Raw genomic sequence first — 19,230 nt, forward strand, 5'->3', positions numbered from 1 at the left:
ACAGACACCAGGTCTCTGTGTTCCCTTTCCCCATCTGTGTTTGGAACAAAGATGTGCAGTAGAATCACGCTGCCCGAGGCAACACTCTAGCAATCTAGAGCTCTGATCTGCACTGCAGGATGGGCAAGTACGAACAAAACCAAGGGCAGGCAGCCATGGTTGAGGAATCAAAGCCGACACCTGCAGGATCCACAAATCCAAAGTCTGGCTAAGAAAGCCTCTGTTCGGGTGACCTCTAGTTCATTCATCTCCAGCTGTCCATGGAAGCAATGATCATCACTGTGCTTGTAAGTCCAGGAAAAGAGGCCGTGCTTGGCTGCTCACGTCCCTTGTGTGCCGTGAGGCTTCCACAACAGCCCTGGCCTCATAACGCTTTGCCTGTTCTGCAAGAAGAGGGCTTCTTCTATACAGGAATTCAGGGTTCTCCAGGGTGTGCAGCAGGAAAAATGGGATTTTAATGGTTCTAAACTGTACTTGTGTCAGGCAAACACTCTGGGGCATTCTCATACCTGAGCTGATCCATGCCAGGTTCTGATCCTCCTCCATCCTCCGCCCATATCACTGACTAAACCATTCCCTGCCAGCAAGTCAGTAGCCACATTCTCCTTCTTGGGGTACCATTGCTCAGTCATAGTGGTTGCACATTGTGTGTATCTTTAGCTGGACTGAGACTTGCATGATTCCCACCTCCACAACTTCTCTTCCCACTCAACACTGTTGGATGCTCTGCATCAGAAATAACATAATAGGTCTGTTATGATATTTGTTGCAGCTTGTATGAAAACTACGCCATGCTCAATCTCTGCCGGGCCTGGGCTCAAATTGCAAAGGACAAAGAACAACCTTACAAGGATGAGAGGATGGCTACTAGGTCACACCTGAGGCTACTTGGAGCTTGCCTGATGCTATGTCTGTTACTGCCACAAGCCATTAATGCCCATAGTTTTAGAGCATTTCCATCAATATCTAGCCTACTTGAAAAGGAGTACTTGTGGCACCTTAGAGACTAACCAATTTATTTGAGCATAAGCTTTCGTGAGCTACAGATCACTTCATCGGATGCATACTGTGGAAAGTGTAGAAGATCTTCTTATATACACACAAAGCATGAAAAAATACCTTCTCCCACCCCACTCTCCTGCTGCTAATAGCTTATCTAAAGTGACCACTCTTCTTACAATGTGTATGATAATCAAGGTGGGCCATTTCCAGCACAAATCCAGGGTTTAACAAGAACGTCTGAGGGGAGGGAGGGTAGGAAAAAACAAGGGGAAATAGGTTACCTTGCATAATGACTTAGCCACTCCCAGTCTCTATTCAAGCCTAAGTTAATTGTATCAAATTTGCAAATGAATTCCAATTCAGCAGTTTCTCACTGGAGTCTGGATTTGAAGTTTTTTGTTGTAATATCACAACTTTCATGTCTGTGCTGTAATTGCGTGACCAGAGAGATTGAAGTGTTCTCTGACTGGTTTATAAATGTTATAATTCTTGACATCTGATTTGTGTCCATTTATTCTTTTACGTAGAGACTGTCCAGTTTGACCAATGTATATGGCAGAGGGGCATAGCTGGCACATGATGGCATATATCACATTGGTGGATGTGCAGGTGAACGAGCCTCTGATAGTGTGGCTGATGTTATTAGGCCCTGTGATGGTGTCCCCTGAATAGATATGTGGGCACAGTTGGCAACGGGCTTTGTTGCAAGGATAGGTTCCTGGGTTAGTGGTTCTGTTGTGTGGTATGTGGTTGCTGGTGAGTATTTGCTTCAGGTTCGGGGGCTGTCTGTAGGCAAGGACTGGCCTGTCTCCCAAGATTTGTGAGAGTGTTGGGTCATCTTTCAGGATAGGTTGTAGATCCTTAATAATGCGTTGGAGGGGTTTTAGTTGGGGGCTGAAGGTGACGGCTAGTGGCTTCTGTTATTTTCTTTGTTAGGCCTGTCCTGTAGTAGGAGACTTCTGGGAACTCTTCTGGCTCTATCAATCTGTTTCTTCACTTCCGCCCTACATAGAGTGCTTGCATAGAGTGCTTCCGCCGACGTGCACGGGCTGAAATTGTGGAAAAGCAGCATCACTTGCCCCATAACCTCAGCCGTGCGGAACACAATGCCATCCACAGCCTCAGAAACAATTCTGACATCATAATCAAAAAGGCTGACAAAGGAGGTGCTGTTGTCATCATGAATAGGTCGGAATATAAACAAGAGGCTGCTCAGCAGCTCTCCAACACCACTTTCTACAAACCATTACCCTCTGATCCCACTGAGAGTTACCAAAAGAAACTACAGCATTTGCTCAAGAAACTTCCTGAAAAAGCACAAGATCAAATCCACACAGACACACCCCTGGAACCCCGACCTGGGATATTCTATCTACTACCCAAGATCCATAAACCTGGAAATCCTGGGCGCCCCATCATCTCAGGCATTGGCACCCTGACAGCAGGATTGTCTGGCTATGTAGACTCCCTCCTCAGGCCCTACGCTACCAGCACTCCCAGCTACCTTCAAGACACCACTGACTTCCTGAGGAAACTACAATCCATCGGTGATCTTCCTGATAACACCATCCTGGCCTCTATGGATGTAGAAGCCCTCTACACCAACATTCCACACAAAGATGGACTACAAGCCGTCAAGAACACTATCCCCGATAATGTCACGGCTAACCTGGTGGCTGAACTTTGTGACTTTGTCCTTACCCATAACTATTTTACATTTGGGGACAATGTATACCTTCAGATCAGCGGCACTGCTATGGGTACCCGCATGGCCCCACAGTATGCCAACATTTTTATGGCTGACTTAGAACAACGTTTCCTCAGCTCTCGTCCCCTAACGCCCCTACTCTACTTGCACTATATTGATGACATCTTCATCATCTGGACCCATGGAAAAGAAGCCCTTGAGGAATTCCACCATGATTTCAACAATTTCCATCCCACCATCAACCTCAGCCTGGTCCAGTCCACACAAGAGATCCACTTCCTGGACACTACAGTGCTAATAAACGATGGTCACATAAACTCCACCCTATACTGGAAACCTACTGACTGCTATTCCTACCTACATGCCTCCAGCTTTCACCCTGACCACACCACACGATCCATTGTCTACAGCCAAGCTCTGCGATACAACCGCATTTGCTCCAAACCCTCAGACAGAGACAAACACCTACAAGATCTCTATCAAGCATTCTTACAACTACAATACCCACCTGCGGAAGTGAAGAAACAGATTGATAGAGCCAGAAGAGTTCCCAGAAGTCTCCTACTACAGGACAGGCCTAACAAAGAAAATAACAGAACACCACTAGCCATCACCTTCAGCCCCCAACTAAAACCCCTCCAACGCATTATTAAGGATCTACAACCTATCCTGAAGGATGACCCAACACTCTCATAAATCCTGGGAGACAGGCCAGTCCTTGCCTACAGATAGCCCCCCAAACTGAAGCAAATACTCACCAGCAACCACATACCACACAACAGACCCACTAACCCAGGAACCTATCCTTGCAACAAAGTCTGTTGCCAACTGTGCCCACATATCTATTCAGGGGACACCATCACAGGGCCTAATAACATCAGCCACACTATCAGAGGCTCGTTCACCTGCACATCCACCAATGTGATATATGCCATCATGTGCCAGCAATGCCCCTCTGCCATGTACATTGGTCAGACTGGACAGTCTCTATGTAAAAGAATAAATGGATACAAATCAGATGTCAAGAATTATAACATTCATAAACCAGTCAGAGAACACTTCAATCTCTCTGGTCACGCGATTACAGACATGAAAGTTGTGATATTACAACAAAAAAACTTCAAATCCAGACTACAGCAAGAAACTGTTGAATTGGAATTCATTTGCAAATTTGATACAATTAACTTAGGCTTGAATAGATACTGGGAGTGGCTAAGTCATTATGCAAGGTAACCTATTTCCCCTTGTTTTTTCCTACCCCCCCCCCCCCCCGACGTTCTTGTTAAACCCTGGATTTGTGCTGGAAATGGCCCACCTTTTGTTATCATACACATCATTGTAAGGAGAGTGGCCACTTTAGATAAGCTATTAGCATTAGGAGAGTGAGGTGGGAGGAGGTATTTTTTCATGCTTTGTGTGTATATAAAAGGATCTTCTACACTTTCCACAGTATGCATCCGATGAAGTGAGCTGTAGCTCACGAAAGCTTATGCTCAAATAAATGGGTTAGTCTCTAAGGTGCCACAAGTACTCCTTTTCTTTTTGCGAATACAGACTAACACGGCTGTTACTCTGAAACCTAGCCTACTTGAGTGCTTCAAGACCAGTGTAACTTGTGCTCCATTCGTGTACTGGGGTGCATCTCCTCTCTAACCATGCTGTTTGGAGCTAAGCAATTCAATCACATCCACAGCATCTGCAAATGAATCTTGACAAGCTTCATGTTATTTATTCTTCCTCTTGATAGAAATATATTTATGACACGTTCTGGTACCACTTACAAGATTTAAAAACATAAATGAGATAGATTTTTAAAAAGAAAAGGCCCATTGTTAGCTGTTGCCAAATAGATATTGGATCAAGGGCACCGATTCAAGTAAGCAGTGGCCAAAATGAAATGTAGGATCCAACAGTATTGACAAAAATCATTATGAATGTTAAAAAAAACCCAAACTGATCAATCTCAGACTGTGATGAGCGTTAGAGAACACCTAACCACATCTCTGTAGCATTACTGAAGTAGCCTAACTTGAGAAAAACCAGGAACGCAACAGAGATGGTCTAAAAATGATGGGCATGTATGGTTCCCTGACAATTTTTTGTTAATCTTTGAAAAGGAATAAAGATTTATTTAAACCAAATTAGATTAAATAGTGGGCACAAATGTATAGCGCTTCCTGAATTTCACTTGGTTGTAAAAATCCAACACTGTCATGTTGGGTTATTTTCAAGTTTTCCAACCACCTCTCCTCCACCACACCCCATCCCCCACTAATCTTGTGCATGTTAATAAAGTGGAAAATTGTTCACTACCCTGAGAACTGATAGGATGGATGAAATATCTGGAGAAACTGAGGCTGTAAGTATCCAAACAGAACATGCTGCAAAATTCTATACATCATTTACATGTACAATATTTTCATCCTCTCTGCCCTGTTTGTTTAGACAGTAAACTTTTTGCGGCAGGGTCTGATCACTTATTATGAGTATGTAAAGCACCTAACACAATGTGGCCCTGATCTCAGTTGAGAGCCTTTAGGAACTACTGGAATACAAACAATAATAGTATATTCTAGAAAAAGAGTTACTGTAATCATCATCAAGAGCATCACGAAAAGGAAAACCTGCCTCGCTGTGGTTCAGGAAAGCAATCTTCAAATAGAGTTGACGCCAAAGCCTGATTCTCCTGCTCTGCAGGCATATGGGCTCATGGATGGGATGGGCTCCATGGATGGGCTCCATGCCAGCAGAGTGGTGCTCAAATCCTGAAGTAGTATCTCGTCTCTGCCTTGTTCCCTGATGTGCGAGGAACCCTTGTCTGGTGGATCTCCATTGCCTTCAGCAGAATTACACCAGGGTGATTCATAAATGCTGAGGTTAAAAGGGACTATCATGAAGCTCTAGTCTAACCTCCTGCATAGCACAGACCATTACATTTGACCCACTGAATTTTAGCCTCTCTCTTTTTCTTAGCTTTGCTTGTGCTAATACTGCAGGGCACTCATTTGCTATTCTTGGGTTGGTACTGCAAACATGTATTTACATGAGTACTATTACTCACGTGAGCAGTCTCTTTGATGTCAGTGGGACTACCTCTATGAGTAAGGTTGCTCATGTAACTTGTTGGTATCAGTAACTACTAGTAGTACATCCTGACAGCTGTACCATCCTGTACCATCCTGTACCATCCTGACAGCTGTACCCAGCTGCTCTATCTTTTTTCTTTAGAAGGTACAGTAAATTGCTGTTGACTTGAACTTTGGACATCCTTTTTCTATGTAAAACCGCTGCTTTGTAGGTAGCCCTGTTTCCTCTCTAGCCATGACCACATATGATTTACTAACCCTTTTTTCCCTGTTTCTTCCAGATTTCAGAAATACTGATCCACAAACTGAACCAAAACTTGGTCCAGTTTGAGCTGAAGCCTGGGGTTCGAGTCTTGGTCCATGTGGCCCATTTATCAGCAGGTCAGTGTTCACCCCCTCAAAGTCTTGCCCATTGTTGAGTAGCAAAATCTATTGTAAGTTCCTTGCTAGCAGCACGGTGGGATCTACCAGCCATCACACTCGAAATACTTTATATTTGTAGTAAGCATTCATAACTCCGGTGAAGGGGCATACATTACAGTGCCACACAAGTCTACATTTATCCATCATACCCCAAAGTTTTATTAGTGATTAGTGACAGCTAGTGCAACTGCATGCAGTATGTCTGGGGACCGTGTTTTATTAAGTGTATGAATGGTTGATGTATCGCTGTACGCCAGGGTGGTGGGGAGGGGAAGGGAAGAAGGTATGAATGGTTGAATTATCGCTGTATGCCAGGGTGGGGGGGAGGGGAAGGGAAGAAGATTTTAACAGCCCCACCAGAACTAAGAACAGTGTGGGGTGATTCAGGGGAATCACTCCAGTTATAAACACTTCCAGAGAGGTACCATCCACTGGGGAGACTTGCATATACTGGTTGAAACTGGATTTCCCAAAGACCAACTGTCATAACCATACAGCTAAGGGTAGCCTAGAATTTCTCCTTACCTGTAAGGAGTTAAGAAGCTCAAATAACCTGTTTCAGAGTAGCAGCTGTGTTGTTCTGTATTCACAAAAAGAAAAGGAGTACTCGTGGCACCTTAGAGACTAACAAATTTATTTGAGCTGTAGCTCACGAAAGCTTATGCTCAAATAAATGTGTTAGTCTGTAAGGTGCCACAAGTCTTCCTTTTCAAATAACCTGGTTGGCACCTGACCAAAAGGACCAATGGGGAAAGAAGATACTTTCAAATCGGGGCGGGGGGGTAGACAGGGGAGGCTTTGTTTGTGCTCTTTGTTTTGTGTTCTCTGGGGAAGCAGAGAAGCATCAGGTCAGAAAAACTCCTTCTCCTAAAATCATCCTAAAATGAGTCTCAATATTGCAAACAGAGTAAGTAAATAAGGCAAGGTTTGTTAGATTCTTTTGTTTTTAGCTTGTGAATTTTCCCTGTGCTAAGAGGGAGGTTTATCCCTGTTTTCTGTAACTTTAAAGATTTTCCTAGAGGGGAATCCTCTGTGTTTTGAATCTGATTACCCTGTAAAGTTACCTTCCATCCTGATTTTACAGAGGTGTTTCTTTTACTTTTTTTTTTTCTTTATAATAAAGTTCTGTTTTTAAGACTCTGATTGGGGTTTTTAGTGTCCTAAGAACCCAAGGGTCTGGTCTGTGTTCATCTGGTTTACCTATTTGGTTGGTAGATTATTCTCAAGCCTCCCCAGGAAAGGGGGTGAAGGGGTTTGGGGGGATATTTTAGGGAAACAGGAACCCGAAGTGGTCCTTTTCCTGAATCTTTGTCTAACTCACTTGGTGGTGGCAGCAGTACCCATCCAAGGACAAGGAAGGAGTGCCTTGGGGAAGTTTTAACCTAAGCTGGTAGAAATAAGCTTAGGGGGTCTTTGATGCTGGTCCCCACATCTGTACCCTAGAGTTCAGAGTGGGGAGGGAACCCTGACACCAACAAAGGCTGTGTTTAACTGCCTTCTTTCTGATCCAGCAAATGGACAGTGTGAATGCTGCTGACTGGGTGGAAAAGGAAGCAGGGAAATAATTCTGGTGGCCAGATGAGATGTTGATCAGAAAAAGCCAGAGTTAGAGAAGGGTGGGAAGCCTGGAATTGATTCAGAGAATCTAGCACCAGATTCAAAACCTCAAACCTAAGAGATCCAGGGAGGTGTCATGCAGGCAGGCCCCAGGAAACCTATCCTCTCCACGCAGCTTTCCCAATAGACGTCCATCCAAATGTGCACTGTTCTTACTACAGTCAAGCCATTAAGGCTGCCACCTATTTTGAATTTTGTTTTAGACCTTTAAAACCCACCTAGAGTCGGGCCATGATCTATCAATCGGGCGTTAGGTGTATGTACAGCACTGTAGTAATAGCACACTGGCAATTCTGGCGGGCTTTTGGATGCCCATGAGGTGAGGACAGTACCACCCAAATCACTCACACTTGTGACCTGAGCCAGGTCTGAAGGCTGGTAGCCATAAGTGGTGCTCCCCCAGCTGCACCAGCTCGCCCTCTGTAACACCAGTCCCCCGTCTGCAGTACTTCAAATCATAGAATCTCAGGGTTGGAAGGGACCCCAGAAGGTCATCTAGTCCAACCCCCTGCTCGAAGCAGGACCAATTCCCAGTTAAATCATCCCAGCCAGGGCTTTGTCAAGCCTGACCTTAAAAACCTCTAAGGAAGGAGATTCTACCACCTCCCTAGGTAACGCATTCCAGTGTTTCACCACCCTCTTAGTGAAAAAGTTTTTCCTAATATCCAATCTAAACCTCCCCCACTGCAACTTGAAAAGAATCATCTGTAACGATGCCTTTGAGTGGTGGCGTATGTGTACGCCCACGCCGCGGCTCATTCCTGTTTGTACTGGAGCCTCCGTGGCATTGTCAACCCTCATGCTGCGTGAACGTTCAGGAACCTTGCCCACACATTGCTCCCTCACGCAGATGAATAATGACCACTGGAGGGCTCAGCATTTTTGCACCTGTGGCTCAGGCCTAAACAGGAGCAGGATTAATTTATAGAAATTCTGGACAACAGGCTGCAGCCCATTCATCCCTACATCTCAGCCAAAAACAAAACAGAACAACCCACACATATGAGGCAAAGTAAAATATACCAATATTCTGTACCCAGCAGTAAAAGGGCTGTTGGTAACCTGGCTCTAATCCCAGCATTATAACAAGAATGTTGAGCAACACTGAATTTAACTAGTCAGAGACACATCATCACACAGACATGTCATCACACTGAACTTAACTTTGTCGTCACCTAGAGCTGCAGATCCACAAAGGAATGAGACAGGCTCAGAAGACAAAACGCGTTTATAATGAAGTGTTATTTAATAATGATGCTTATCCTTCATGAAAGTAACTTTCTTGAAGCCAGAATATCAAAGCAGAATGTTTCACTTAGCCTTAGCTAGATAGCAGCCAAAACACAGATTTCTCGGTATTTTATCTGGCTCTGTGTGACTGTTCTGTGTGAGTATGCACGTGTTGTGTTTCCGAGTATGTGCATAAGCATGTGCTAGCGTGGTTGTGTGTGAGCAACTGCTTCACATGTGTTTGTCGCCTCTGTTTATTGTGTATGTGTCTGGTGATGAGCACACAACTTTCTGTATCTGTTGTATGTAATAATTTGTGCAAGTTGTGTGTCTGGTCTGACTACAGGGTGACTGCTTTCTGCAACAGAGGCAAATGTGCATGGGGGCATGCACACACGCACAGACACAGAGTCATGCGGACACGCAATCACATGCACACTGTTTTGTGTGTCCATGTATGAGTGACTGAGTGTGTCCGTCTCTCTGATTTGGTGTAATTTGTCATTTATGTTTGGGGTAGCCATCGCATCAGCATCAGGCTGTTGTGTGTTGTCTTACACACACATCCTGCAAGGGGCGTTATCAAGAGTTGCACGAGGCTTGAGGGAGAGGCACAGAGAGTAAGCTCCTTTATTTTCTTCTGCCTATACGCTTCCATCCCATGGAAAACTCACAGCATGGGGGATGATAGAAGGTGGAGAGAGAGAAGGACGAGGAGTGTGCTACTCAAAGGGGGAAAGGGAGGAAGGCAGGGGTTAGGAATGGGGAAAGGAGTCCTACATCACTCCCGCCACACTTCTTAGACCATAGGGTGTGGAAGGAGTGACCACCATCACAAAGCAGAGATGCCAAGGCACTGTCAGAGTGGGAAAGCCAGGATTCATCCAGATAACGAACACAACTGAGCACATAGCATCAGATCAACACATTATTTTGGTTGCAATATTTTTTACTCCTATCGAATACAGCTGGCACTTCCCTCTCCAACCACTCAGGTGTCCAGTACAAATCAGTGGCCTGGTAGAGTGGGTCTGTATGTCAAGGTTGAACAGAACTCTATAGGAAGCTGTAGGAATAGCTACACTTCAAACAACTGATTGCCTCTTGGAGGTGATCCTTACGCCTGATGGGGATGTGCCCTGGAGTGAGACCATGGAGCGATGGTTAGACAGATGTCACTACAAAGGTACATGGCTAGGGGTGGTGGATGCACAGTATCTGTTTAGAGAGTTATTTCCAGTCCATGCTGTGTGGATATTCTAAAGATCTCCTCTCTTGTAGCTCCCCTGGTGGACCTCACGCCCAGTCACAGTGGTTCGGCCATGCTGATGCTGCTATCTGTGGTGTTTGTGGGATTAGCCGTTTTTGTAATTTACAAGTTCAAAAGGTACGACCTCCCCCTCTCCCTCCCTCCCCTCTTGTCGTCTACGGACTCAGGTCTAAAAAGTATGACGAGACATGATCCATAGCGTACACGACAATGATGGTTTCTGTTAATGTTTTAGGAAGATTCCGGGCATTAATGTATATGCACAGATGCAGAATGAGAAAGATCAAGAGATGGTCAGTCCAGTCAGTCAAAGGGAAAGCATGCCTAATGTCCCTCAAAGTGAACTGATGAGCCCTGAGCAACTAGTAGATGAGAAGTTGGATACCCGGCCCATAGGTAAATAACTTCCAGCAGCCAACAGCTGGTCAGATTCTAAGATCTAATTGGCTAGACTTATTCTGAACCTTCCCACCACCCCTCCCAGAGCACTCTCCCTCCCACTGCTGTGTTAACGTCTCTAAAAGGCACCAAGCTAACTCCTCCTCCCCCTCACCTCCCTATGATGAAAAAGAAATTTAACAACCTGAGTCTTTGCCCATGTAGTTTTCTGTGTAGTCCTCTCTCCTCCCGAAAAACTCTGTAATCGTGTCATCACTAACGTGCTGTCAGAGAAATGTCATCTCGTTTCTGGCACCTGTGTAATTCTGGGGCAAGCACTAGATTGAATGCATAAAAAGAGGTCCCCTTTTTCCAGTACACGGGGGCAGGAGAGAGACAGGTGTCTACAGATATTTGGAGCAGTGTTGCATGTAGCTTGTAAAGTGACACTCCTGCAATCCTTGGCCTAAGGCGTAGACCCACTGAGGTCCCTGAGACTCCTTGCATGACTAAGAATGACTCTTGTGACTAAGGGCTAGAGAATGGGCCCCAGTTTTAGGGGAGCATCCATTTTTAGCTGCCTGGCCTTGAGCAGAGACGAGTTATGTTTTAACAGACAGAGTACAGCTGCTCCAGTGGCCCAAAGGGAATTTAAAACTGACCTGAGGCACCAACTGAGCAGTCCCCTCATGAATGGGAACCTTCATTTGGAGAAGGCCTCGCATAGGGGCCACCGCACAGAGATTAAGGGGAGAGGGAATGTTATTCTGGCCAGTGGAGTGACCTGGGAGCTGGCTCGATTCAGGGCAGCACCCAGGCTGCTCTGTCTTGTGCTGGGGGCCAGTTTGATCCCCCCCCCCCCTGCCCCGGATCAAGGAAAAGGACAGGCAGCAACAAGCCAACTATGCGTTTCCTCTACAGGTGAGCTGGGGATGTAGCCATACAGCGTTACTAGGGTTAGCTAGAGCAGCTTGTGTCTCTTACGTAAGTCAGAATTTTGCAGTGGTACTTTCCCGGTTCCAGCCTGAGCTGTTGGCTGCTGTATGACTAATGCACCACAGATGCATTTTAAATATTGCCCTGCCTGAGACTTTGTGGAACCCTGTGGAGGTCCGTGGGGTTACTGGGGAAGGATTAATACATGATCCTAAAGAAACAACCCAATAAGCCCCTCTAGGTATGTCTACACTACCCCCCAGGAGGTGCGCCTCCCAGCCCGGGTCGGCAGCCTGCTCGAGCCAGCATGCTAAGAAATCGCAGCGTGGTCGCTGTGACACAGGCAGCAGCTCACGCTAGCCACTCGAGCTCAAACCCAAGGGATCAGGTGGACTTGGATTCGAGCAGCTAGCCTGAGCCCTTTCCAGTGGCACGGTAGCCGCACGGCTATTTTTAGCACGCTAGCAGGAGCAGAGCGAAAGCAAGGCTGTCGACCCAGCTGGGCCTCTCACCACCCAGCTGCGGTGGAGACACACCCGAAAATCCTGTCAGCGAGAAGAACAAGCCAGCCAGATTGGAGCGCTCTGGTGACAGGAATAGGTTTAGAGTTGTGTGTGAGGGGACCATAAAGCACAAAGATTCATAGGGTGGGATTCACAAGGGAGACTTAGGTATAGGCAGGCCCTTTCTCCTGGTTTTAAACCGACTGTCCTCTTCTTAGTTTGTTCCCCCCAAACAACCGGATAAAATGAGATAAAACCGGACGTGGTTTTGGCCGGTATCGGACGGGGGATGCCCTTTTGAAGAGCCCACATTATGAAGTGCTGGAATGGCTGGTATGCTGGGAAGGCAGCAGTGGCCACCCAACTGCCACTGGCATTCACGAAACTACTGTGCTCAACTGCTGCCTAGCCCGGCAGGCTCCTAAAGCACCTACGTGTCTGCCATTAAAAGTCTCTCAGGCACCTCATTCTCTGTGGCCAAAGTCCTGACCCAGCTCAGAGGCTAACTCACTCCTCAGCCCCAGCAGGATTCGCAGGCACGGCGTTTCCCCCCGCCTGTCTTGCCTTTGAGGCCCAATCCAGTAGATGTGCTCTGAGCATGCCTAAACCCACACAAAATGGCTGGAGGAGGTGGTGGTGCGACCCTTCCCCCATAACGTTTAGCCTAGTGGTTAGAGCAGTCCTCATGTGAGTGACTCGTGTTCAGTTCCTCCCATCCCTCCCATTTGAACTTGGGTCTTCCACCACAATGCCCTAGCCCCAGACAGCTCTCCAGCAGGAGAGACTGAGAGCACCTTTCCCCAGAATACCCCCATCTCCAGAGGGCGAGGGTGCTCTCCAGAGAGGTGGGAGACCCCAGCTCCACATCAGGCAGAAGGGGGGAAACTAAACCTGACTCTCCCACATCCTAATCACTGGGCTAGAGCCCCTACAGGGGCAGAGCCTCCTCGGTTTTTCTTGAAAAAGGACGAATCTGCCATAGGCACCTAACTCCAGGAGAGGGCTCATGGCTGCGATTGGTGCCTCCGTCCGGCCTTGAATTAGATGCACAAGTCCCCTTGAAGGGCAAGTTTAGGTCACACCCCTCTCCTCAGCATTTCTTATTGGCTAGCTTGGGAGGCTCAGCGGGCGCTGGCTTTTGTGAAGCCCATTCTTAGGCACCTGTCTCCTCAAGCATATAGGGAGCATGGGTGCCTAATGCAGGGTGGCGCCCCTTGCGAATCTCATTTTCACCCTTTCTTGTCCTGTGTGATAACCCCAGGTCTTTCTGGAGTTCAGCATTTTTTTTCAGGGCATTTTCCTTCAGGGAAACCAAGCAATAGACACAGTGGGATGTTTCTTGTCAGTGTGGGGTTTGTTTTGAAGCAGTTTTTTCCCCTCTGCAAGCAGAGACTAACATTCGTGCCCTGTGCCTTTAGGAAATCCAAAGGCGTGGGGCGTTGGGTCCCACGCACGCCTCCATAGCCTAGAGCACAGTAGCTACTTATCGCAGCAAACCCTTCTTTTGCAAAGGCAAATCATACAGTGGGTTGTCAAGTCTCCGACACCTTTTCATATCAGATGCCAGTACATGAGTCAGTGCTCTACATTATCTCGTAGAAACAGTTTCTCGCATCCTCCCTTCCCTCCATCACTTCTTTTCAACGTGGGTGAATCACCTTTGTAGAAGGAAGAACAAGACGTTCCATTCAACCTTCTTAAGTGGCAAGAGAACATTTCGGGGCAGATGATGTCAGGCTGGACCAAATAAACCCTCACACCAAATGGCGAGACGCCGTAAAATCTTTCATTCTCTGGAAACACTTGTGTTATTCAGCTAACTCTTGCTTTTGTTTTTCTTGTTCTTTGCCACAGGAAGTATGTCCATAGCTGCTGAGGCTCAAAGCACAAAAGAAATCCCTACCTATGTAAATGTTTGAACCAAGGACACCAGAACATGTGTATATAGATATAGATATATATATATAGATATATATAAAAGAAAAACTCACTGCATTTGGACTTTTTAATTCTTCAGACGACAAAAGGTTTTTAGCTTTAATCCTGTGCATGTGGACATTATACCCAGACTGTGGTTGGAATTGCAGTGTACAGGTGCTCTATTTTAATAGGGGGAAAGGAAATGACCTGTTGCCCTCATAGCCCTTCCCCTTCCCCACAGCTCACTTTCCTCTCTTTTCTGATCAATCTCTTATTTGTAGAAAGTTCATAATGATAGTGGCCAGCAATGTGCATGGGGTCTTTTTGAGGGGTCAGGGGTGGGAAGGTGGTGAGGGAATAAGGGTATTTGGCTTTAGATTTAACTACTTCTTTAGCACTGCAGGCTGTGGGTGAGGTAGCTACCCCCAGCCAACTTTCACGAGCCACGCAGAAATACACAGGAGTAGACACGGCAATGTTTCTGGGCTGGTTTGGTTTTTGCCTTCGTTCATACCTTCACCTTCTCCATCCTTCATTCTGCCGCTTGTGACGGCTCGTAGCTCCCTGCAGCGAAGCCAGGAAATCAGCCCCTAAGCTGCAATGCCAGATGCTTTTTTAAAAAAGACTGTTTAGCCCATTCACACTGAGGCACCTGCCCAAGTGGCATGATCCAGAGGCACCTCCCCCGCCATGCAGGCCACCCAATCTCACGGCATGGCACAATGCGGTATAAGCTACTGCCCCGCAGTCCTGCCCTGCAAATATCCTGACCCCAGCTGCCTCCCACTACCCCTCCTGAATTTCATTCTCCATCATGTGTGCAGTCATTTAAACCAGTGCAGAGTGGGGGTAAAATGCTGCCCGATCACCCTGGTAATGGTTTCATGCCCACTTTGCATGGTCTAAATGACTGCACAGCAAAAGTGGATTCAGACCCCCACCCGCACACCCGGCCGCTCAGCAGCGTGAATTTCCTGCTTCTGGGTCAAGGGCTTGGCTCCTGCCCATAGCACATCCTCCACCCCAGCCTCAAACCCCTGACAACCTGTCCGGTCCCTCTCCTTCCTCAGGTGACTCACTGCTGTATGTCTGAGTGCGTGGCCTACCAGCATATCCAGTACACCCAAGGGCCCGGCGGCAGTTCCTCACGCTACAGCATGTAGCTAGATCAAGCACATTCCAACTATATTTCCAAGCCCTTAACACCCCAGTTAAATATGTCCTTTAGCCTGGCTCTTGGCCCTGTGTAAGGTAATTGGCTGGCCACAGTATGTCTGCTCACCACTTCCAGCAGGGACTTTTAGCGTCTAGACTGTAAAACCCTGCCACATCTGCTCAGCCCAAATAAAGGTTTCAGGATTGGGCCCCTCGTGTTCCCTATGAGAGACCAGTGCCGCCTCAGACCCATGGGGGGGGCTGGGTTCAAAGTCTGCTGAAATCCAAATTATCCAAAGGCACAGCCCTCAGAACAGCCCCGGGAGGGACGGGAATGCAGATACAGCACGCACCAGGGAGCAAACGTCAGGAACGGTCCATGGCTCTGAAAAAAAGGGGATGCCAACAGGGAAAAGGTCAATCCCACCCTCACCCACCGGGCGCCCTCGCTGCCTTTTTATCCTTTCTGTGGAGCTACAGGATTCCACTGGCCACAGGCTTTGACATCAACTCACTATTGTAGTTGCAACTACTGCTTTAAGCAAGGTGGGAAAGGTTTTTTTTTGCAGTCACTGTATAATAGCCCCCAGGATTCTAACTGGCCCTTGAAGTCTGGCATTAGCCAACTTATTTTTATAAGCAGCCACTTAAAAAGTTTTCTTATAGTATGGGAACTACTGCTGATTTTAAAAGGACTTTTTTGATGTATTTTTCTCTTGGTTAAAGATAATGTAGTGTTCTGTACAATTGCTATTGTTTCTTGCTTTTACAGTCATATTTATTAAACAGATTGTCTCAAAAGGACTGTGTGTGTGTGTTTGTTGCTCATTTAACTCACAGGCCCCGTCGCAAGGGAGGGCTGTATTTTGCTAAAAAACCTCCCCCTGCCCCCCTCCCGTGACACCACCTCTTCCTAGCTCTTAGCACTTGTCATCCATAGATGGCAAAGCACTTTACAAGTCAGACAAGCACAATTATCCCCTTTTGGCAGAGAAACTGAGGCACACAGAGGTGAAGTAATCTGCCCAAGATCTCTAAGTAGGCCAGTGGCAGAGCTGTGAATAGGTCTCTTGAGGCCCATCCCAATGCCCTCTCCCCAACCACGCTGGCTTACAACAATAGAAGCATCTTACACGGGGAGGATCTCAAAGCAATTTACAAAAATTAATCAATTAAGACTTGCAATATGCCTGAAAGGTAAGTGGCTTGCGATTGTCCCCATTTTAAATATGAAAAACCCGAGGCACAGCTAGGTTGAGCTGTCTGCCAGATCACCAAGGAAGTCAGTGGCTACATCAGGCACCGAATCCTGCCTGAGGCACAAGAAGTTAATTGCCAGTCTCTGATGTAGCCACTAGATCCTCCTTCCTCTGGTAGCCCATGCTTAGTCTGGCTGGCTGTCCCGCCCTAGTGGCTGGGCCACAGAACTACAGGAGTTTGTCCAGCCTTTGTGCGGAGAAAGCTGGGCCTTTTAGCTCAGAAAGCAGAGGGTTAGATTGGACATCCAAAATGGCTCAGGTTTTATCCCCGCTGCCAATGACCCGCCCAGGGGGCACACTTAAATTAACAACAATTTGATATAAATGTACTTATTAGAGGGGTGTTTCACTTCCTAGACAAATTGCTATTTGGCAAATTACATTCTGCCGTACCAAAAAAAATCCAGGTTCAATTGGCCACAGTGTCCTTCCTCTACTGAACTTCTGTTGAATGTTGCCGAGCTATTAAACAGCTGCTGTACACGCCCCCGACATAGCACTGGACAACGTGATTCTTGTGTGCCTAGATCGAGCGTGATCTGACACCTAAATGGACAGATGTTTTGGCTGAATAGGGGCAACAGGATCAAGCCCAGGGCTTGGAAAGTCTCTTAAAATACACTGTCAGCTCTTTCTACTCTGTAATCGCTTCGGCACAGGGACCGTCTTTCTGTTCTGTGTTTGCACGGTGGCTACCGCAAAGAGGTCCCGGTCCAGGAATGGGGCTCCTAGAGGCTGCAGCCGTACAAATAATCATCATTCAGAATTCTTTGACCGTATGAGGACATCATTGTGTCTAATGGGAATGAGGGAAATAAATAGTCGTAGGTAGAAAAAAGCAGGGAGGGAAAGATGCAGTTAAACAGTAGGAGGACGTATTTTCTAAGTATGGTCTTCAGCCTTCCAAACTCCCAGAGTCCTATGGGGATTGGGTTGGATACAATGACTATGCAGGGGCCCTTAATTCAGCCTCTTCATCCCTAGTGAATAAAGCACTTTTTAGGCACTTAACACCTAGTGAAATCAATTACATCTATGGGAGTTAGGCACCTAAATACCTTTGAGGATCTGGGAATTACACACTCGCTTAACTTTGTCTATGCCTACGTCTAATTTACTTAATTGCTTTGCTGGACAGGAATAGTCTTAAGTACTTGCTTAAATATTTTGGGGATGTGAGGCAAGAACTTCCAGTGACCCCCAAACAAACCTCTCAATTCACATACCGAGAATTGCTGACAGTTGCAGTCATGCTGCTACCCATAGATCATAACTAGCAATTAGCATTTTAATCAGTGTGCGGCTGTCTCTAAGTGAATGGGTGGAATATTATCCCTTCATTATTAGTATCTCTCATGCCATTTGGTGTTTAGAACATTACCTACTGTTGTAAACCACATGCTAAACGGTGTAAAACAAACACACACAAACAATGGTTTCCCTTCAGCTAATGAGATGCTGTCACTGCCTGGCCTTATGAAACGGAACAACAAAGTATGTGAATAGATAACACTTCAGTTACAATAGATACCTTGAGATTAGAGTGCTGGGACAAATCCTGCCCCGATACTCATAAGAAAAAAGACTGACATCAAATTGTTTTCTGCTTGATAAGATCAAAGTGTTAGCACACAGCAAGCCCACAAGTGTTGTGAAATATTTCACATGATGCTTTGATGACGTGGGTTCTAGCCCAGGGAAGCTTATGCCCAAATAAATTTGTTAGTCTGTAAGGTGCCACAAGGACTCCTCGTCGTTTTTGCTGATACAGACTAACACGGCTGCCACTAACGCGAGTGTTTCCTTTTCTGTTGGGACAACGCAGTTACCTGTTACGTTTCAGCATCCTGAAAGCAGGACCTAGAGGAATGATTTAAGTCAAGTGTTCGCATTGCTAGAATTTAAAACTTTAGCTGTATTGTGGTAGAGGCTATAGGCCCCAACAGAGAGCTGGGCTCCACTGTGCTAGGCGTGCCACGTTAATAGGGTGACCAGATGTCCCAACTTTTTAGGGACAGTCCCGATTTTTGGGTCTTTTTCTTATATAGGCTCCTATTACCCCTCACCCCTTGTCCCGATTTTTCACATTTCCTGTCTGGTCATCCTACACAATAACCTAGTACGAGACAGTCCCTGTCCCAATGAGCATGCCATCTTACTAGACAAAACAAATGGGATGAAAGCAATTATTAGCCCCCTTTTAGAGCCTGGGAACAGCGGTACAGCAAGATTACAGGTAACAGTTACAAAACCCAACTATGTGATTAGATGCCTAAGGGCCAAATTATTAACGGTATCTTGGCACCTAAGTATGCAGATACCTAGCTACACAGATGCTGTTGACAATCCTATGGGCAGCTAGCTGCAGCTTTAGGTCCCTAGACACCTTTAAAATACAAAAACAAAACCATGCCCTAAGGCTCAAAGTCAAAAATGTCTTAGGTTTCTAACTCACTTTGGAGGCTTGGAATCCTAAATCAAAGTGATTTTGAAACTTATATCCTACTTACTGCATCTTCAGCAGTATCTGGGTACTTAGCCACGAGGTTCCCTGTTCTTAGCTCTTTCTCATGCTAATATTTGAGGTGGCACTGAACCAAAACACCGGCGCCCAACGTTCTGATCTACAGGCAGGGGAGGGTGCTGAGTCTGACCCCGCTGGAATGAAGAGGCGCCCTGGCTGTGAGCTCTCTCCTTGCTTTGGGGATAGCGGACAACAGCGTTCCTTTATGCAGCAGCAGCA

At 46.5% G+C, this 19,230-nt stretch overlaps 1 protein-coding gene across 1 annotated transcript in view; it reads left to right on the forward strand.

The window, feature by feature from the left end:
* Window positions 1–15,993, forward strand: part of SORCS1 (sortilin related VPS10 domain containing receptor 1) — a 424,169-nt gene extending 408,176 nt beyond the window's left edge. The window contains exons 24-27 of the mRNA XM_073354427.1: window positions 6,078–6,177; window positions 10,348–10,453; window positions 10,572–10,732; window positions 14,008–15,993. Of these exons, the coding sequence (XP_073210528.1) occupies window positions 6,078–6,177; window positions 10,348–10,453; window positions 10,572–10,732; window positions 14,008–14,072 (432 nt within the window). The 3' untranslated portion in view covers window positions 14,073–15,993. The remainder of the gene's footprint in view (window positions 1–6,077; window positions 6,178–10,347; window positions 10,454–10,571; window positions 10,733–14,007) is intronic.
* Window positions 15,994–19,230: the final 3,237 nt, after the last annotated feature.

This window comes from Lepidochelys kempii, chromosome 7 (genome assembly GCF_965140265.1).
Source record: "Lepidochelys kempii isolate rLepKem1 chromosome 7, rLepKem1.hap2, whole genome shotgun sequence".
NCBI classification, from domain to species: Eukaryota; Metazoa; Chordata; order Testudines; family Cheloniidae; genus Lepidochelys; species Lepidochelys kempii.